Below are 22517 nucleotides of genomic sequence, written 5' to 3' on the forward strand. Positions count from 1 at the left end.
GCTCACCCGCTTTACGGCAGAAAGTGCAGTAAAAAAGGGGGCGTGGCCTCCTTGAATGCGTTGGAGCTTCACTTCGCTGGGGCCTGCGAGGGGTCTTTCGCTGCCGGACCCCGTGCAGCTCCGGCGAACGGGAATTGGGGACGCAATTTTCAACACCAGGTAAGTGCGCATTTATATCTACGAATTTCTGCAGGTCCAGCACTTTCCGACACTAGTCGGAAGTTACGGCCCATTAGTTAATTCCTAACTTGCATCCCCTGCCATTTGAGCCCTTGCTTTAGCAACCAATTTGGTTGGATAGTCTTTCCTAATTCCCTTCATTATCTCGTCGATCAACTCCATCATCTCCTTACCAAAGGAACCAAGCAGGACTCCCTTAAGTTCCGTCCATGAACCCCTGATACCCAGAAATGTTTCTGATGTTCTTAGGGACAATCATGCATTTCAAAGGTTGTTTTTAAGTTGGTAACGGAGATTCTGTTTTGGCTGAAACTTCTGAACCAAACAAACCTCCATAATCTGCTGTTCCCACAGACAATAAAATCTACACGGCCACACTGTACGGCTTCCATGGCACAATCGCGGACATAAAGAGGCACTTTCAAAAACGCTCACTCAGGATGGATGATTCTCTCCCTTACTCACTGAATGGTAAGAAAAATAATTGATTTATTCAGCCCGATTGTAATCTGCCCTAGGCAACCTGCCCTGGAATGAAGTTGCAGGCTCCCAGTTTTATCCCCATGGCCACTCTCAGTCTCCGCTGCACCTCATTTGAAAAGGAAGGGCTGAGTTAATCTTGGCTGCTCAGGCCTTTGGAATCCGATAAGTAAGAGCGACTCAGTCTGTCTGATTATTGTTGATTCACTGATGCCCTTTCAGGTAGGAAACCTGCCCGTCCTTAAATTGTCTGGCTTACGTGCGACTCTAGGTCACAGTTCGGCTCTTAACTGCCCTATGAAATGCCCGAGCGAGTCACTGAAGGAAAATCAGGGATGGATAATAAATGCCAGTGTTGCCCAGGCCCTGAGAAAAAAAAATTGGTATTGAATGTTTCTGCGTTTACAAAGTCCACTTTGTTGTTGTTACTTTGGGCACAGTTTTGATGGGCCCATGAATCTGAATCAGAATCGTGGAGATGAACGATGTGGGTCAGTCAGCCCCTTGAACGGGTTAAATTCAACTTCTCCTGTCCTCATTTCCTGCTGCACACTCCCAGCTTTCCAAAACATTGTGTCGTGTTCAGCTTTGGCGCTTTTATCTCTGCCAGTGTGCTGCGTATCTTTGGAATTCTCTACCCAGAGGGTTGTGGATATGCCATCATTTAATATATTTAAGGCTGAGGTAGGCAGATTTTTTTGCTCTCAGGGAATTAAGGGATATGGGGGGTTGGGCGGGAGAGTTGAGTTGAGGCAGATCAGCCATGATCATATTGAATGGCAGAGCAGGTGCAACAGACACTATGGGTTTCTGCTGCTCCTATTTCTAAGCTCTTATGCTCATCAGTGCACTAACTGCCCTTTCCTTCTTTTCAGATGTAACCTTTATTGACTCATTCCTGGTGACAGAAAGTGTCAATAGCTCCGTAGGAGATGATGACAAGATTTACTTATTTTTCACGGAGAAGCTGAACGAAGAGAATACGTTTAATGGGAAGCCGCTAGTTACTAGGGTGGCTCGTGTCTGCAAGGTAAGAGGATTTCATAGCTTGGATTTGTGAGCAATATGTAGAGGATACAGTGTGGGAGCTTATCAAAGGGACAACTCTATGAATGTGTGCACCCAGCACAAAACATTGCCCAATGAAAGCATGCATCATTTAATAAACTCCATCCATAAAACCTAATGGCCAGAAGATTGTTGGGAGGGAGGCAGGGGTAGTGATCAAATACAAACCCAAATCCCACACATTTGCTTCCATTGGGTAAGGCTGTGAAGCGCGACCATTAATTCACCAATTACCCCTTGTTGCTTAGATAAATTTAAGGGGTGATTGGTGAATTAATGGTCCTGCTTCACAGCCTTACCCAATGGAAGCAAATGTGTGGGATTTGGGTTTGTATTTGATCACTACCCCTGCCTCCCTCCCAACAATCTTCTGGCCATTAGGTTTTATGGATGGAGTTTATAACAGGCAGCAGGATATGATACCTATGAGATATCCCTCAAAGCTATTAATCTAGCCTTGTTGCTTAGATAAATTTAAGGCTAGATTAATAGCTTTGAGGGATATCTCATAGGTATCATACCCTGCTGCCTGTTATATGATGCCCTGTCTATATTATTGGTTTGCTGTCTTTGTTGCTGGCAGTAATATTCTTGGACCACTAAATTCATGAGGAGTATAGTGGGGTTATTGGGATTACCAAATGGTCTTGCCATGTCAGCCGGCATGAATGTTGATGTAAAAGGCAGATCCGCAGGAGAGTGTATTAGAATGACTAACCCAGAGAAGCAAGTGTGTTTGTTTTGAAAGGGTAAATTCCTACTTTGTTGCCGGCTTCCACCTCTCTCCATCTTTTCTGCACATTCAAATCAGCGCTTGTCGCACTGTCTCCTAATCTAGATTTAGTCACTCAAAACTTTGCAATCTCTTGCCTTCCTCAGTTATTCCTCCCTCTCGCAATCTGCTAGGGTTGACTTTCTGGCTAGAGGCAGAACTCCAGGAGTGATTTAGGATTAGGAAAGGATGGCTATTTCTTTCTGGAGGGAGGAGCTTCAGTGAGCTCAATGGCCTTCCTATATTGGTGTGTATTTTGTCATCTACAGGCCTTGAAAACCTGAGCTTAGTTCTACCTTCCCTGCTGCTCTTGGCAGTGTTCTGCACAACAGCTCTTGGCCTTCCCTCCATCTCAACTTCATCAATGGAAGAAAATGTGTTTGAAGTATTGTTGCATGGGTCTGGGCAACAGATATGAAGATTCAAATGAGTTTTTCCTCTTTTATATTTAGCGGAGGCAGTGGCGTAGCCACAGGGCTAGTATTCCAGAGGCCCAGGGTAATGCTCTGTGGATCTGGGTTCGAATCCCACCACAGGCAGATGGTGAAATTTGAATTCAGTCAAAACCTGGAATTAAAAGTCTGATGATGATCATGAAACCATTGCCGATTGTCATAACAAAAAAAAACTCCATCTGGTTCACTAATGTCCTTTAGGGAAGGAAATCTGCTGTCCTTACCTGGTCTGACCTTCATGTGACTCCAGGTGCACAGCTGACTCTTAAGTTGACTCTTAAATGCCCTCTGACCAAGGACAGTTAGGGATGGGCAATAAAAACTGGCCTAGCCAGTGACGCCCACATCCCATAAAAGAATAAACATAAAGGTGTTTTGCCAGTCATATCGCAGGGAGTTATTATTAGTTCTAGACATAAATGAGCTGCTGCAGTATCTTGTTTGGTTTAGCTTAATGTTTCTGAGTTAAGATTTAGGGGAACATAGTTCAACAAATATAACAGTAGTCTTAAAATAACTGTGCGATATTAGGTAGTAGAGCTTAATATGTTTCTGTGACATTACTTTGCCTGTTATTTTAATGTGCAACCCATTTAAAATAATCAACTTTCATTAAAATAACAAACTTTTGGAATCAAGGGATATGGGGTTAGGGTGGGAAAGCGGAAGTGAGGTAGAGGATCAGTCATGGATCTTATTGAATGGTGGAGAAGGTTCCAGGACACGTATGGCAGCTCCTAATACTTGTGTCCTAATTGTCGTTAGCATCTCAGGTTGATGACCTTTCCGAAAGGTCATTGATCTGAAATGTTAACTCTGTTTCTCCCTACTCAGATACAGTCGAAATGCTGAGTGCTTCCGGCATTTTCTGTTTTTAGTTTGAATTTCCAGCATCCACAGTATTCAGCTGTTAATGTGGGTGTTTTTGTGCAAGTATTATACCCCGTAGTTTTCAGGCTTATATCTAACCTTGTGACAGTGGTGCAGCTTATTGCTTTGCATGTTTCATCATCGATCATCCAAAAATAGTACTTTATGATTACATTTAATGCATTCCTCAGGAAATCATATTGCTTCTGATTTCTTTGGGGCCGATTTACTGCTGTTTGGCGCAAGATCAGTCCCTTTGCAATGTGTTCACCAAGTAATAAAACCGGGTCTGATATTAAAACTGGTGAGAATCAGCTGTGGTCTGGTGGCTACTAAATGTCAGGAAGGCAAGATTTTTGCCAAGGCCATGTTCTGAATACACGTTCATCTGAAGAAATTGTCCTTGAAATGCAAATGCCACTAGGCTGAATCTCTCTCACACGAGGACCTACGTGCTGGATTTAAAAAAAGGACAAGGACCTACTCTAACAGCATCTGATCGGTGTCCACGTGCAGTTGAGCTATTCCAAGGTCCATCGTGACAAACTCAACTCTGAGGTAATATCTGTGCTGTGTAATAAACGAGTTAACCAACTGGTAGAGCAAGAAACTCAACAGTTGCCACAATAAATGCATTGAAGTGTTTATTACCAGTTTGTTTTGGCAAAATTTCATCCCATTACAGGTGCCCCGCCTTTAAGAAAGTTAAACCTTGTGGGGTTAGATTTTCATTTTGCCATCAGATCGGCTGATTTTAATTTGTATTAATCTTTATGTTTTGGGTGGATGACACAATGGGCGATCATTTCTAGGTTCTAGCTTCACACCTGGGCAGCAAGTTGAAAATCTCCCCCTCCCTCTCCCCTTGTTGGACAGCTGATCTTCCCCACGGAAGGATCCGTGAGACCTGATGGGGGAACACCACGGATTCCAAAAATCTGAAAAGGAAACAGCAAAATGCTTGAAATATTCAGCAGGTCAGACAGCGTACGGGGAGAGAGTACCAGAGTTTAACATTTCAGGTCAATCAGAACTTGGGGGGGTGTATAACCCCCTTTCCCTGCCTCCTCAGAAGTCATATTGGACTCGAAACCTTAACTTTGTTTCCCTCTCCACAGATGCTGCCAAAACTGCTGAGTTTTTGCAGCACTTTCTGTTTTTATTTCAGATCTCCTGCATCTGCAGTATTTTGCTTTCATTTCCTGCCTCTGTAATTGCTTAAAACCTGTAATATCTGTTCCTATTCTGATAGTCATCAACTTGAAATGTTAACTCAGCTTCTGTCTCCGCAAATATTGCCTTGCCTGTTGAGCACTGCCAACATTGTATCCCATTTATAAAATCCTGTGTTTTAGGGGCAGCACCCTAGTATAAACAAGGGGGCACACTTGGCACTAGCTGCCCATAATAATCACCTGATGAGGTAGTGACTGCCTCTGGTGGCACCACTAGTCATGCCATTTGGAATTGGCAACGTTCACATTACTGGCCTAAAGCTGTTTGGAGCCTGCGCTGTAAAACTGCAAACCATTGGAACAGAGGACCCCCTTTGGGCCAATTTGTCCCTAGTGACTGAAGGGTTGAGAAACGGGTATAAGGTTCAATGCCAGAGATTTAATACAGAGAGCAGGAGAAATGTGTTTTACAGAGGGTTGTGAGGCGGTGGAATACACTATGGGGGAGGTAGGATATGGCACTGTTAGCGATTGACCCAAAGATCATATCAACGTTTTAGAATAAGTGAGGTAGGTGGTTGAAGGAAAAGTTGGTGTTGGGGGCGGGTGAGGGGTGGGGGGAGGTTTGCGGGGGTGGTAAAGCATTTGGGACTGTAAGGGTACATGGGAATAAGTGGTTGAGCAGCAATGTGGACAGGTGGGCAGAATGGACCTGCCCACGTGTTGTAATTTCACAGTGATTTTAAAGCTGCCCAGATAACTTTAGAGTAACTGTGGTGTTTCATTGTTATGTGTCTACCCTGTAAGAGCAAACAGAAACACGAGCAATACTGTCCAAGTGTCTCACGGGTTTAAATGGGACTTAAGACTAGCAACCTTGAGTGAGGTGGCAACCCTTAGGAACACAAGAACGGGAAGAGGCCATTTAGCCCATCTAGCCTGTTCTGCCATTCAGTGAGATCGTGGCTGATCTGCGACCTATTTCAATCCTGCCCCATATCCCTTTATAATGTTGGTTAACAGAAATCTAATAATCTTAGCTTTAAAATTAGCAACTGATTCAGCATCAGTTGACCTTGGATTTGAACTGGAGGCTTTTGAGCTTTGGAAGTCGATGGGAAACTGTTTGAACCATCTACTTGGCATTTGTCCAAATGTCCAACTGAAATGCAAACTTGAGAGTAGATAAGGGAGAACCAGTGGATGTGGTGTATTTAGATTTTCAGAAAGCTTTTAATAAAGTCCCCCATAAGAGATTAGTATGCAAAGTTAAAGCACATGAGATTCAGGGTAATATATGGCATGGATTGAGAATTGGTTAGCAGACAGGAAACAGAGAGTAGGAATAATTGGGTTTTTTTTGGAGTGGCAGGTGGTGACCAGTGGGGTACTGCATGGGTCGGTACTTGGGCCCCAGCTATTCACAATATATATCAATGATTTGGATGAGGGAACCAAATTAATATTTCCAAGTTTGCTGATGACACAAAAATAGGTGGGAATGTGAGTGGTGAGGAGGATGTTGAAAGGCTTCAAGACAATTTAGACAAGTTGAGTGAGTGGGCAAATACATGGCAGATGCAGTATAATGTGGATAAGTGTGAAGTTATCCACTTTGATAGGAAAAACAGAATGGCAGAGTATTATTTAAATGGTGATAGATTGGGAACTGTTGATGTACAAAGGGACCTGGGTGTCATTGTACACCAGTCACTGAAAGCAAGCATGCAGGTGCAGCAAGCAGTTAGGAAGGCAAATGGTATTTTGGCCTTCCTTGTGAGAGGATTTGAGTACAGGAGCAAGGATGTCTTACAGCAGCTGTACAGAGCTTTGATGATACCGAACCTGGATTATTGTGTGCAGTTTTGGTCTCCTTACCTAAGAAAGGACATACTTTCCATAGAGGGAGTGCAGCGAAGGTTCACCAGACTGATTCCTGGGATGGCAGGATTGTCATATGAGGAGATATTGGGCCTGTACTCACTGGAGTTTAGAAGAATGAGAGGAGATCTTATTAAAATATATAAAACTCTGACAGGGCTGGACAGACTGGAAGCACGGATGATGTTTTCTTTGGCTGGGAGGGTCTAGAACAAGGGGCCACAGTCTGAGGAAATGGGGTAGGCCATTTAGGGCTGAGAAGATGAGAAATTTCTTCACTCAGGGTGGTGAACCTGTCGAATTCTCTACCACAGAGGGCTGGGGAGGCCAAGTCACTGAATATATTTAAGAAGGAAATAGACAGATTTCTGGACTCTAAAGTCGTCAAGGGATATGGGGAGGGTGCGGGAATATAGCGTTGAGATAGAGGATCAGCTATGATCATATTGAATGGCGGAGCAGGCTCAAAGGGCCTCAAAGGACCTACTCTTGCTTCTGTTTTCTGTGTTTTCCTGAGTCCCTTATAATGACCTGTTCTGTTGTAATATGGAATGAACTCTGGAACTACACTAAAATAGAACAACCTAAGCATGACTTGAGAATGCTGAACTTTGCATTGTTGACTGTATTGGTGATTAGGCAGTCTGGACCAGCAATACCTGTTAGTGAGATAAGTGAAAAAGAACCAATGGCCTGCCTGCATTTTATAGGGTTGGAAACACCCTCTCACATGCAAGAGCAAAAGATTTGTTTCCTCTGATGGTCTCGCACATACACGGCTTAACATCTCAGGATGTGGTCTTGTGTGCCCTTGAGTTCAATTTAAAAATCTCTTTTAAGAGTTGTATTTTGCCACCTAAATTGTTAACAAAACTCAGGCCCTAGAGTTACACAGTGGGATGCAAATCTAGAAACACTGACTTTCCTTTAAAATCATTCGCAGGGTGTCGGCATTGCTGGCATTTATTGCCCTTGAGAAGGTGGTGGTGAGCTGCCTTCTTTGACAACTGAGTGGCTATTTCTCAGGGCAGTTAAGAATCAACCACATTGCTGTAGCCAGGGGTCACTTCGAGGCCAGAACACTGGCTAGGGATGGCAAATTTCCTTCCCTGAAGGACACAGTGAACCAGAGGGGTTTTTTTTAACAACAATCTGGTGGTTACACGATCGCCACTACTGCTAGCTTTTTATTCCAAATTTATTTAATTAATTTGATTTAAATTCTGCAGCTGCTGTGGTGGGGATTTGAGTTAACACTCGCGGATCGTTAATCCAGGCCCATGAATTACTAGCCCAGTAACATAATCACTATTCTACTGTCCCTCTCTTTCCCTTATTTGATTGGAGGCAACTTCACATATAGTTTACAAAAAACAGCTAGAGGCCTCTGCCCGTGGAGACTGGATCTTCAGGTGAATACATTTGCGCGTTTGCATAAACCCATCATGTAACTAAATTCACACAAAGGCGCTGAATGGTGGGAGGAGAGGAGGAAACGGCCATTTTTCCTCTGAGGATTCTACCTAAGTTATGACCGGAGATGGGAACAACTCGCTCACGAAAGTGCGGGGGCCTAAAAATTTAGCATCAGCACGCAGCGGTTCCGGGTTGACACTGATGTTCAATTTGGTCCAAATCAGGTTTCAAGGCACAAAATGGGTCTGAAATCAAGCGGAATGGGGTTGAATCCTCCTCTTCACTCTGGTGTCAGGCTGGGTGCTGACTCTGAAATGCATTTGCACTGCAACAAGTTGTGGGAACGGTAGTGAAGTGGTTCTGTTGCAGACAAGCAGAGAAGGTGAATCCCATAAAACCATAAGAGGTAGGAGCAGAAGTAGGCCATTCGGCCCATCCCACTATAAGCCATTTGAGAATTCAGTTTTTAAAAATTCTCTATCGTGTAAATGTGACCATGAAGCTGTTGGATTGTCAAAAAAAAACCAACTGAATCACCATTGTCCTCTTGGGGCCTAGTCTGCCTATGTGTGGGTCCAGTTCTACATTCCACATTTGCAATCAACATCACTTTTTTTAACCAAGTAACTTTAGTTTTAAATATTAATATTTTAATTATGTAATTATAAACATTACTTAGTTCCAGCTGTGAAATAATTTTGATTTTGGTTAGTTTAATTATTATTCATTAAAACTATTTTTCGGTTAGCTGAGCTCACCCGAATTTGAGTTCAGGTCAGAATTTGTTCCTTTGTACTTTTGTGGACCACCTGTATGATCTGTGTATAAATTTGATAATTACAGGACGTTAGAATGCACTGACTTTGAGGTACCCTCAGACTGGCAGGGCAGAGATTTGGTGCTTCCCTGAATTCCCAATCCCAGCCCCACTGCCACGGGGAATATGCTGAGCACAGCACAGCACTCAGAGGGGGAGTGTCCAGTGGGCTTGCTCCTTGTACCGCTCCTGGCAGCTTGGCCAGAGCGGCCGCAGTTGTGGCCTGGGTTCAGGCTAACTCCTTGACCCTCTCAGGGACAGGGAGCTGGTGGGAGTGGGGGAGGGAGAAACCAGTGGCACAAACTGTGCCTTGAAAATAACAATAATTTTCATTTATTCACCAGCTAACTGGAGGGGGGATAAGTTATTACCATCGCTTATTGAAGAAAAATAAGGAGCATTCTCACTTCATTTGCCTGGCCCTGTAATTTAGTACTGGGACACTCTGTGTGATGAGCTGGCCACGCTTGTTTGGAATGCTGCCATTTCCTTCACAACATCATGATTCACGTCAGCTGACTCTCAGTGGAAATTTTACTGATTAATCGGGCTTTCTTTTAAATGGGCTGCAGCAATCTTACAGAGTTTTAGAGATCACACTCCCTTATGACTGCATAGTATAGTCGCTGGTCTGTTTGCAGATCTGTCACAAGCGGCTTAAACAGGCCATTAATATAAGTTATTCACCGAGAAATCCAATGGGGAACTCAGTAGAAACTTCTTTACCACTTAGAGTGGTGAGAATGTGGAACTCGCCACCACAGAGAGTGGTTGAGGAGAATAGTATGGATGTATTTAAAGGGAAGCTAGATAAGCACATGAGGGAGAAGGGAATACAGGGTTTTGCTGACGGTTAGATGAAGACGTGTGGGAGAAGGCTCAAGTGAAGCATAAACACCAGCACAGACTAAAAACAAAAAACTGCGGATGCTGGAAATCCAAAACAAAAACAGAAACAGAATTACCTGGAAAAACTCAGCAGGTCTGGCAGCATCGGCGGAGAAGAGTACAGTTGACGTTTCGAGTCCTCATGACCCTTCAACAGAACTGAGGGTCATGAGGACTCGAAACATCAACTGTGCTCTTCTCTGCTGATGCTGCCAGACCTGCTGAGTTTTTCCAGGTATTTCTGTTTCTGTTTTTGTTTTGACCAGCACAGACTAGTTGGGCTGAATGGCCTGTTTCTGTGCTGTACATCCTATGCATTTCTATGTAAAACATTTCTCCCCCCACTAAGTTGCTTCCCTCCCTCTCTGAAGATGGTGCCCGATGAGACGTTGTCCGTGTGCCTCTTTAGGTGGGCTGGTCGACAGTGAGTGGATGGGGTGGGGGGGTGTGTGGTCACAGCTGAATCAGATCCTGTGCCTCTCCTGGTATTCCTGTCCCAGGAGGAGTCACTCGGGAGCACATCGACAGATGAAATCCCCAGCTGATATCTCGCTCCCTCCTCCCTCGCAGAGTAGAACCTCCACCAGCCAAGCAAACAGCGTTTCTTCCAGACAATAATGAATTGATTTTTAAATGACTGCCTGCCCTACCATCGAGTCACGTCGGGGCTATTCCACCCAACCGGCCTGTGCACTGCATGAACCTCCTCCCACCCTTCTTCCTCTCAGCCAATCGACATTATCATTTGTTCAGTGATAATCTGTTGATTGGTTTTGTATGTGTAACTACATTGATGGAGCTGTGTTTACCCTGGCACATCAGGATAAGACAATTAAGATAATTGGCCGAATAATCCAGGGGGGAGTTGCAGCAGTTTGCTATGATCTGGAAATGCCCCTGCCTGAAAGGGAGGTGGAAGTGGATTCAGTAGTAACTTTCCAAAGGGAATTGGATGAATTCTTGAAAAGGAAACAAAAACAGAAACAGAAATACCTGGAAAAACTCAGCAGGTCTGGCAACATCGGCGGAGAAGAGCACAGTTGACGTTTCGAGTCCTCATGACCCTTGAAAAGGAAAGAGTTGCAAGAATCTGGGGAAAGAGAGGGGAGTGCGACTAATTGAATAGTTTTTCCAAAGTGCCGGCACAGGCATGAAGGGCCAAATGGCCTCTTTCCGTGATGTCTGTCCCTTTAAGGCTACTGCTTCAGCTATTATTAGTTCGGGTGGGGGGGGGCAGGTGCTGGTGTTAGTAGGGCCCAACCTGAGGTTGATATAAAGCTCATTGTGAAGGGCAGTTTCTGTCAATGTGCAGCTGCTGATATGCATCTTGCTCATGTCTTCAGGAAGAGGCAGGTTTATCACAGTCATCTCAACCACCAGGAAATGATTAGCTTTCTATCTTTGTTGTACTTATGATTTATACCAACATTTTATCAATGTGCCTTAGATGCAAGGCCATCGTATGAAATGATAAAAAGATGTTATCTAGACTTTAGCTTGTGAACTGAACTGTCATGTGTCGTTCTAATGGTCACAGCCTATCAGGCGGGAATTGTTGCTCATTTCAATTCCACCCTAGACTTGGGCAAAAGCAATGTTAAGCAATGTGCTGTCACTGAAACACATAAACTTCTTAAACCGCCTGTTCTCTTTAATCCCAGTAACCATTCAGCACATGAGTTATGACAATCATGACAAGTCCTTGGAAATTGGAGTCTAAAGGTCACATTTATCATTTTAATGTTGCACATCTCTGGAAATTGATTTTAATTTACTTTGAAGTTAATAAAAAGTTACTGCGACGGCATAAGGTAGCAATTGCAACCAATCAGTCCTGTTGATTCAAGGGTCTAAATTCTCACGCCAGCGGGATTTTACAGTCCCGCGTAGTCCGTGTGCAAACTGGGGCTGCTGTGTTTCCCTACATTACGACAGTAGAAGAGCTCTAGGATCTCTAAGGGCATGAAAGGCGCCACCTTAATTTAAAACTCTCTGAGTTAACAGGTAATTCCAGTTGGCCAACTTCGGATTAAGGGGAGTAGATTGTAGCTAACACAAAAACAGAACCACAATTAAACCAACAAGAAAAGTACAAGAGCAGCAATAGGAATACCGTAAGTCATGACATATAAGTCAACCCGGAATGTAAGACGAATCCATTTTTCTGGTCCCAAAAATCATGTTTTTGCATATACTTGGTGTATAAGTTGACCCCCTCGCTTTCCAGTCATTTATAATGCTATACTCACATAAGTAGTCAGCCTCAATTTCCCACCCTATGAATGCATATTTTACTTATTGGTGACTTATAACTAAGCACAAGGAATCAAGGCTGTGTTGCTAAGATGAGTGGGAGTTTAAGTCACGTCCACTCGTTGCATTGGTTGCTGATGACATTTCAAAATGGCGACCACCCACACACATCCCTGTCAGTGGTTCACTTTTATACTCGGCTTTATAAGTCGACCCCCATTTTTGGATGGATTTTTCAAGGCTTCAAAGGTCAACTTATATGCTGACATCTATGGTCGTGACATCCGTGCTGTGCAAAAGATTAAGGCTGGTCGGCTTGCATCTCCCGCAGACATCAGCACATTAACACTGGCAGCAAGTGACGCTGAGCTTTCACACGGTTTGTACACTGCTCCAGCCCTTTCCCCACTGGGAGTAATTCAGTTGACATCTGTGCATTACTGAGTCCATAATTATCACCTGTAATTCCTCCTGTACATCATTATGAAGGCTTACTAAAAGGGAATTTGAATCAGGTAGATCAGCTGCGAAGTGGCAGATGGATTTTAATGTAGATTAATGTAATGCGTGTTTTGAGCAGGAAATTTGTGTACAGGCTGAATGAGTTCCGTCAGCAAAGCTGGCAAAGAAACAGATTTGTTAGTGATTATCGAACAGCATAGCTGAAGCATCTAGTCAGCTTATTGTTAACTTGTAGAGGCAAGGCATTCATCCATCCATTGAGATATAATATAGCTCAAGAGCATTAGATTGTGAGGCAAAACAAATAGTTGTAACTTTGCGAGACCACGTTTGGAATACTATTTGTGGATTTGGCATTCTCAGTCCTGGAAGGGGCATTGTTGCATTGTGACAGTTCAAAGACACTGATAATCACAGCAACAACTTGCATTTATATAGCAGCTTTCACATAGGAAAGCACCCAAAGGTGCTTCACAGAGAAGTTTAAATTTGACATCAAGCCAGAGAATGAGATATCAAAACAGATGATCCGAAGATTAGTCAAAGAACTAGGTTTTAAGGACCAGGAGTTGGGGAGGTCTTTTTCCCCTCCATGTAGCGTATTTGCCGTCCAAGGATTGTTAATCGTGTCTTATGCCATGATATCACTATGGGGCAATGCAAGGAGGCAGGACCCAAGAGCTACCTCACCGGTGCGGGGGTTGAACCCACACTGTTGACACTATTCTGCACCACACTATAGCCATTTCAGACAGCTGACCCAGGTTTAGGGAGGATATTTCAGAGCTCAGGACACAGGAGGCTGTAAGGAGGCCACCAACGGTGAGGTAGTTAAAATCAAGGGTGCTCAGGAGGTTAGAATTGGAGGAGGGCAGAGATTTCATAGGCTTGTAGGGGCTGGAGAAGGTTACGGGGATAGTGAGGGGTATAGGATTTGGGGCCTATGGGAATTGAATCACAAGGCTGTTCTTTTATTGGAGAAATGAAGATATGTGTGTGTATTTTGGAGTGGAGGGTGGACGAGAAAGTGTGATTCACACCTTAAAATGAAGATCTAAATGGGCTATTTGACCTGCACTGAGTGAAAATTGAGAGTACAATATTATAGAATTAGAGTCTAGGCAGAATAGTTTTTCCTCACAGGCTGGGAAAGACATTGAAGCCTCCCGTCCACCAATATGAGGCAGAAATGCCCTATCTAATGTCCCTGGACTAGTAACCCAGAGACCCAGCTAATGCTGTGGGGCCATGGATACAAATCCCACCATGGCAGCTGGTGGAATGTGAATTCAATTAATAAATCTGGAATATAAAGCTAGTCTCAGTAATGGCGACCATGAAACTATCATCGATTGTTGTAAAATCCCATCTCATTCACTAGCGTCCCTTAGGGAAGGAAATCTGCCATCCTTACCTGGTTTGGCCTAAATGTGACCCCAGAGCCACAGCAATGTGGTTGACTCTTAACTGCCCCCTGAAATGGCCCAGCAAGCCCCTCGGTTCAAGGGCAGTTAGGGATGGGCAACAAATGCTGGCTTTGCCAGCGATGCCCACATCCCATGAAAGAACAAAACAAAACTGAGTCAGAGAGTAGATAATGCAAGTCAGATACTACGGGCAGAATTTCCCCCCCCCCTTTGTGGGGGGGAGTTTAGGAGCGGGCACATGGAGGTGTGCCTCCGATTGGGGCTGGCATTTTACGTGGGCGGGCCAATTAAGGCCCGCCCAACGTGACGTCCGCAAGGAAGCGCTATGCGCTCCCAGTGTGGGCGGGGAGAGGAATCCTTAAACCCGAGAGTGCGCTCTTTCGGGCATGTGCACGGAAGGGCGCACTCATCTTCCTGAGGCTAAGTGCAGGCTCAGGGAGATCGGCTCTACATTAAAAACAGAAAAAAAAAATTCCCCTGACATGCCCCCTCATGTGACACTGTCACATGAGTTGGGACATGTCCATCACTTCCATTGACACTTTTATTAAAAATTTAAAAACCTATATGAAGCCCCATCCCGCCCATGGATGAGGTTTGATGCTTTATCTGAAGCCCGCCAGGGCTCCCGGCCTGCCCGCCAACCTTAAGGTTGGACAGGCAGGTCCATTAATTACTTCAATTACTTTGTCAATGGCCTCAGAATGGTCAGTGGGCTCACAGCTGATTCTGCTGAGCTCCCGCCCACCTGAAAATTGAAATGGGGCGGGGTGACGTCAGGAGTTCCGCCCGACATCATCCCGCGTCATTTTACACGTTAGTGAACAGGCCCCGCCCCCCTGCCTGCTGACCGGGAAATCCTGGCCTATGACATAAGTAGGACTCTGAATGCCATGTTAGGATAGTACTTACAACTGAGCCAAAAACAAACACTACAGATGAAGTTTTGGCTTGTTTTTTTATGGAATTTGGGAGAAAATGAGAAAAATTCATCTTTTTATTGTGCCAATGATTTTTTTTTCCCGGAACGTGCCAAGAGAATAACCTTTCCTGGACAGTCCTAGAGGGCTGGCATCCGAATAGTAGCATTGTACTAATGCTACTGGACTAGTAGTAATCCAGAGGTCTGAATACTCTGGAGATGTGAGTTCAAATCCCACCATGGTAGTTGGAGGAGTTTAAATTCAATTAATTTACATTTAGAACTGGAATAAAATGCTAGTCTCATTAATAGTGATCATGAAACTACCGGATTCTTGTAAAAACCCATCTGGTTCACTTCTGCCCATGCAGCTTCACCATCAGTGTCACTTTGTACTCTCCCAAGAGCTATCTTTATTTTTAACACTGTTCTCACAGCCCTGATTCCTTTGATTCTTTTTTTAAATTGAGTGATGCGTGATTAAGAACTGGCTGATGAGTGTCTCTCATACCGCAGTGTAATGGAGCTGAGCTAACATCACTAGAGATGGTTATTAACCCAGCGTGCTCAACAATTAAATCATCTCAACCGCGAATGCTAATTGAGCCCTCACATGAGGTCAGGTCTTGTGTCTATTCCGTAAATGTCTCCTTGACAACCACCAATTAAATGGAAATAACCCAAAATATATTTACGTACAGGAGTGCATGGTGGAAAAATAAAAGGAGGTCGAAGTTCATTAACCTTTTTTTAGCTGTTTGAGTTTTGAAACTGAGGCTTTTCCTCCTCCTGTTCCGAAGCTGTTGACTCACGTTGGAGTACGGTTTCATCAGCATCATTGGACCTCTGACACTTTGCCCATGTGGCTCTTGCCAGCGATGCCTGCGCCCCCTACAGTGGGTGTCAGCAGCTCACTGAATGGTGCCTGCGTAAGCAATTATTTTTGAAATCGGGTACTTGATTAATGCTCTGCTTCAGAGCGAGGCTTAGCCACACAGACAAGGAAGGTCTGGATCAAAAGCCAAGCCTATCATCCACTAGCGCGGATCCGTTGGGGCTACTTTTGGGGTAGCAAATCCAAAATTTTGTATCTAAACTCCAAATGTCCCATTCACCCATCACATCCGTACTTGCTGACCTACGTTGGCCTCCAGTCCAACGATGCCTCAATTTTAAAATTCTTATCCTTGTTCTCAAATCCCTCCATGGCTCTCCCTGCCCTTTCTTTGCAACCTCCTCCAACCCCCCCAACTGTCGAGATCTCTGTTTTCCTCCAATCCTGGCCCCTTGGCGCATCCCTAATTTTAATTGCACTACTGTTGCTGGTAGTGCCTTCAGTTGTCAAGGCCTTAAGCTCTGGAATTCTCTCCCTGAACATTTAAGACACTCCTTAAAACCTACCTTCTTGACCAACCTTTCGATCATCTACCCTGGTATCTTCTTACCTGGCTCAGTGTCATATTTTGTTTGGTAAACATTCCTGTGAATTGCCTTGGGACTTTTTTGCTACATTAAAGGTGCTTTTCAAATGAAAGTTATTGTTGTTGTTTTGTTAGAATGGACCCTTGCTGGAAAATAAACCTTCGTGTTTGTCACAATGCTTCTTGCTGGTGGGTTTAATTCTCCCTGTGCTTTTTCCTACCACACCCACGAATATAGTTGCATAAATTAACAGATGTTAACTCTTGCAATAAAGAAAGGGAATTCAATGACAAACATCCAGGCGTGTTTTCCAACAGTAGTCACTGGATTGTGATCAGGAATGGGACCCCTGCTACATAGGCACCGAGATTAGTTGTAGCACCTGAACAATGCTAATGGAACATAGTGACGGGAGTAAGCCATTCAGCCCCTCGAGTCTTTCTGCCATTCAGTTAGGCCATGGCTAATCTGTATCTTAACTCCATACTATCTGCCTTTATGTTGCCCAACAAAAACCTATCAAACTCAGTTTTGAAGTTTTCAATTGACCCCCAGTCCCAACATTTTGAGTTCCAGATTTCCACTAAACTTCGGATGAAGAACTGCTTCCTGACTCTGAATGACCTAGCTTCAATTTTAAGGTTATGGAAGCCGCTCCACCCCAACCCCTGCCATCAGAGGAGATAGTTTCTCTCTATGTGCCTTATCAACCCCTCCAAACATCTTCATCATCCAATTAGATCCTCCCTTAATCTTCTATATTCAAGGAAATACAAGCCTAGTCTGTACAAACTGTCCTCATCGTTTAACCCTTTTAGCCCCGGTATTATTCAGGTGAAGCTAGGATTTTCCTGGACTGGGTGACTCAGTCTCCATGATGGGCAGTGTTTTTTTTTAAGATGAGAAAGTTCAAGAGTAAAGTTACATCACAGGGAATCAGGGGGTAGAAGAGAATGTGGAATTCGAAACACAGATCAGCCGTAATCCTATCGAATGGCGGAGGAGGCTGGAGGGGCCGAATGGCCTACTTCTGCACCTATTTTTGGTGTTCGTGTTCGTATAAGGTCCTGAACAATATACCCTTGGTCCTCGTGAAAAATTCAAGGTGACAATTTCACCTATTTTCCTTCCAGTTTGTGGACAAATCTAAAATACTTGAGAGAGATGTTGTCTTATGGGTTGTTGTTTTCTGACAGCCTGTCATTTAAGACATTAAAATTTGACTTCTCACTTGGGTGTGGTACTGGCCTAGTGAATACTCCCATTGTTTTCAACGGATGAATGTAATCTGAATAAGTTGTAAATACACCGCTGCACTGCATTAACCCTGTAAACACAGAAATGCCTGTGTTCATATGAATGTCCAAGTAGCCTGTAACAGAATTGGTGGAATAAAGAGGCAGGATCATGTGTAGAATGATATGTGGGTTGTACAGGGTACAGACGAGGCTCTGTACTGGCAGTTGAGGTGGGTGGGCTTTTCTATTGAGAAGCCCAGGTAAAGGATCACACCCCATAGCCCGAGACCCCATAGCCCCAAGACCCCACAGCTTGAAGATAACAGAGCAGAAATTAAATAAAGCCAAGGAAGCAATGACCTGAACCTGAGGTGTTAAAGGATTGGGGCAGGGAGTCAAAAGGAAGATAATGTAAAGTTTAAATGGGTTTTAGACTGAGGGACCTTCTTTTGGTCAGTCGTGTGTCTTCCCTGTGTGGGGATCCATCACCACAATTAGGAGTTGACAAACCCAATACATGAATTTGACCGATGTAGACAGGATAGATAGAAGGAAAAAGAAAGGGTAAAATGGCAAATCAAACGCATTTAGACTTTGGAACATCCTTGTATGATTTAATAGTACATAGAAATTCCTAGAAAGGCTGAGGTCCATCTCATTTGCCTTCTACAGTTCTGGTAGTCACAAGGTACATCAAAAATTGAGTTGTTAACTAATCATAGCAATCAAAGTCTATTTCGATGAATGAGTCTACAACAGACACAGACATGACACAAGAAGGTGCCCAGTGGTGGAAAGCTTTGAGGATCATAGGTCCAAAGTCATATGTTCCTTCCAGGCAAACAACACCTACCACACGCCACATCTCAAGTTAACTCACATATTGCATCCCAAAACCTCTGGGGTCTCTGAAGATTACCAGTGAGTTCATAAGGGGTTCCCTAGGACTGTGTATTTGAACCACTGATTTCCTTGATCTGCATTAATGACCTAGGCTTGGGTGCAGCGCAGGAGACAATTTCAAAATTTGTAGACGAGACAAAACTTGGACGTGTTGTGAACTGTGAGGAGTATAGTGAGAGACTCCAAGAGGACATGGGCAGAAATGAGGCAGGTGAACTTTAACACAGAGAAATGTGAAGTGATACATTTTGTTATGGAGAATGAGGAAAAGCAGTATTAAAGAAAAGGGTACAATTCTAAAGTGAGTGCAGGAACAGAGGAACGATAGGGTATATTTGCGCAAATTGTTGAAGGTGGCAGGGCAAGTTGAAAAAGTGGTTAATGAGACATTGGAATCCTAGGCTTTATAATAGAAGCATAGAGTACAAAAGCAAGATGAATCTTTGTAAAACGCTGGTTCGGCCTCAACTGCAGCATTGCATCCAATTCTGGGCACCACACTTCAGGAAGGATGTGAAGGCTTTAGAGAGGATACAGAAAAGATTCACAAGAATGGTTCCAGGGATGAGAGACTTCAGTTACATGAATAGATTGGTGAAGCTGGCTCTGTTCTCCTTGGCGAAGAGAAGGTAGTGAGGAGATTTGATAGAGATGTTCAAAATCATAAGGGGTCTGGGAAAAATAGATCAAAGGAGCTGTTCCCAATGATGGAAGGGTTGAGAACCAGAGGGCACAGGTTTAAGGTGATTGGCAAAAGAACCAGAGGCAACATGAGGAAAAACTTTTTTCCTGCAGTGAATGGTTAAGATCTGGAATGCAATGCCTGAGAGTGTGGTGGACACAGATTCAATCATGGCTTTCAAAAGAGAATTGGCTAATTATTTGAAGAGGAAAGATTTGCAGAGCTGCAGGGAAACAGCAGGGGAGTGGGACAAACTGAGTTGTTCTTGTGGAGAGCCAGCATGGATATGACAGGCCAAGTGGCCTCCTTCTGTGCTGTAACCATTCTGTGATTCATTAAATGCTCCGGCGTTCTGAAATGTAATGTATTTTGCTTTATATTCTTCATTTTTATATGAATGAAAAAGCTCATTTTGTTTTAAGCCACAAAGGATCCATAATAAAGCTGGAGATAGCCAGATAGATGACTGGCAATGGCTAGAGGTAACAGTGCAATATATACAAATACACATATATATCTTCCAATATTGAATATGTTTGTGCTACAGGGCGATGAGGGAGGAATGAGAACTCTGCAGAGGAAGTGGACATCTTTCCTAAAGACCCGAGTTGTGTGTTCTATCCCAGAGTTTGGCTTCCATTTCAACATCCTGAAGAGTACCTATGTTTTGAACCAAGGAAACTGGCAGAACACCATATTCTATGGGGTGTTTATATCGCAATGGTAAGTATAGATACTGCATTCAGAAAATTATGGCAATGTAACAAGCAAAATAACACATGGTCGATGTCGATAGTACAGTACTAAGGGTGTGCTGCCCTACTGGAGGTCTGCCTTTTGTGAACTGCTAAACCAAGGTTCCACCTGGCTGTTAAGGTAGTCGTTAAAGATCCCATTGCACTTTATCAAGGAAGAGCAGGGAAGTTCTCCTCATGTCCTGCGCAATATTCACCTCTCAACCAACATCGCAAAAAAAAAACAAAAGAGCTGTGGTTATTCATCATTGCTGCTTGCGGGACCTTGTGGTATAGGAATTGGTTGAGGTGATTATCTCCAAACCAACAATGTCCCATCAATGTCAAGGACCTCAGCTGAGGAGGGAAGAAAACTGAGAATGGGTGGAAGTTTGGAAATGAAACTAGATGTTATGCAGACTTGGGGAGTTTAGCAAATTGGGGCAATATTCTGTGGTTTGCTGGGTGCAGGTTCACATTTGAATGCTTTTTCTGTTTCAGCAGCCCGAGAGAACTCCTGCCATTCGCTGCATTTCAGAAATGATTGTGGGGTGAGGGGCAAGTAGGGCTTGAGAAGGTAGATTAGGAGGAACATGTGGTCTTCCTACTTGGGATGAAGGTGGGCACCACCATTTTCAATAATCTGGTTTCAGATCACACGGGAACTTTTCTGTTCAATGCTGGCCTTCTGATCTGAAACTATCAAAGAAAGAATTTGCATTTATATAGCGTCTTTCACCACCTCAGGACAACCCAAGGCACTTCATAGCCAATGAAGTAATCCTTGTCACTTTTCCAGGCCTATTTTAATACAAGGCATGAGTGAGGAGGCAACATTCAGAAGGCAACTATGTTTAAAGGATACACTTTGACTCTTTGACACCAGCCCATGTTACCTGTTGCTCACTTTTCAATCCCTTACTGAAAACACACCTTTAAAACATTTTTCCCTGCCTCCAAGGAAAAAAAAATCAGACCTCAGATAATATTAATTGAAACCAAAGATAGAGCTAACTTTCCACACTGTGAGCAGGTGTGACAGGAAACATCCAGGTAACAGATGTATAGAAATCTGTACCCAATTAATAGTTAAATTCTTTAATCACCGTGGGCATTAATTGCCCACTTAAGAGCCTCAATTGGTGTCGATTGGGAAGGCTGCCAACCACCCTTCCCGCCTCCGACTTAATTAGGGCAGAGGCGGCAAGGCAATGGGATCCCCACCTGGCACACTCCCGCCTGATTAAATGCCCTCCCTCCGCCAAACTCGCTGTCAGGGGGCATTAAACTTGGCCCAATATATGGATGGGCTCAAGGCCACTCACCAAAATGTTCCCAATTTCCAGAGAGAAGGTAAAAGGAAAGGAAGAAACCATCTTGGTGCAGTTCCTTATTCTTTAGAATATTAACCAAGTTGCAACCTTTTTAAGTGGCTGTCACTTGTCACGTCTGCTCAAGAGAGAAAGATCCTGTCTTTGTTTCAGATTTCCAGCCTCTGCAGTATTTTGCTTTTATCTTAGAGAAAGATTAGTGCTGTCACTAAAAGCATTCCCCATGTGTCTGACTGTTGAAGTTTTCAAGCTCCAGCGATTCACATTGTGTATTTTATTCTGCTGGTTAAGGTGAGGTGATGCCAGCAGTATTGAATGAGCCACTTTTCTACTTCAGGCATTCGTCAGTAATTTCAGATCAGGAAACCTCCCTCTCCTCTTCCTTAGGGAACATGTCTTAGCCTCAGCCTTAAAAGGGTAACTTACCAGTGTGTATTGTTCCACAAGCCATTCTTGTGGCCTCAGGCAGCTTACTGGCAGCTTTTTTTAATGGATGTGGGCACACACATCCCTAATTGCCCCTTGTCCAGAGGGCATTTGTAAGAGTCAACCATGTTGCTGTGGGTTTGGAGTCACATGTAGGCCAAACCAGGTAGAGACTTCCTTCCCTAAAGGGAATTAGTGAACCAGACTGGTTTTTACAACAATGGTTTCACGGTCATCATCAGACTTTGAATTCCAGATTTTTATTGAATTCAAATTTCACCTGTGGTGGGATTCAAACCGAGGTCCGTAGAGCATTACCCTGGGTCTCCAGAATACCAGTCCCGCGACAATACCACTATGCCGCCACCTCCCCTTTCTGCGCTCTAGCAGGTAGGCTGAGACTACAGCCAGAACATCGGATTCTGACAACCAGCATACATGGGAGATCTCAATTCCATCAGTCAACACTGGGTTTGAATCTATCTCAGATTTAAAAGAACATTGTGGAAATCCATTGTACCATCCAGCCCTTGCATCATTCTTATGAGATTTAACAAGAATTGAAGAAGAAAAATTACATTGTTAATGTGACTGCTTGGCAAGATATTTAGGCCAAGATGCAGGAAAGCATGCCTGGTTTATAAATTCTACTACTCTCTCCTGATCTAGTAACTATAACAATACTGATCCAAGCTCAGTGCCGTTTGTAAACAGA

The 22517-nt window shown here is 43.8% G+C and overlaps 1 protein-coding gene across 1 annotated transcript in view; it reads left to right on the plus strand.

Annotated features, from left to right (window-relative positions):
- Nucleotides 1-22517, plus strand: part of sema4gb (sema domain, immunoglobulin domain (Ig), transmembrane domain (TM) and short cytoplasmic domain, (semaphorin) 4Gb) — a 143021-nt gene that overhangs the window by 91129 nt on the left and 29375 nt on the right. The window contains exons 7-9 of the mRNA XM_078565145.1: nt 535-651; nt 1536-1690; nt 19859-20034. Of these exons, the coding sequence (XP_078421271.1) occupies nt 535-651; nt 1536-1690; nt 19859-20034 (448 nt within the window). The remainder of the gene's footprint in view (nt 1-534; nt 652-1535; nt 1691-19858; nt 20035-22517) is intronic.

The sequence above is a fragment of the Cetorhinus maximus genome, chromosome 20, assembly GCF_964194155.1.
Source record: "Cetorhinus maximus chromosome 20, sCetMax3.hap1.1, whole genome shotgun sequence".
In the NCBI taxonomy this organism is placed as follows: domain Eukaryota; kingdom Metazoa; phylum Chordata; class Chondrichthyes; order Lamniformes; family Cetorhinidae; genus Cetorhinus; species Cetorhinus maximus.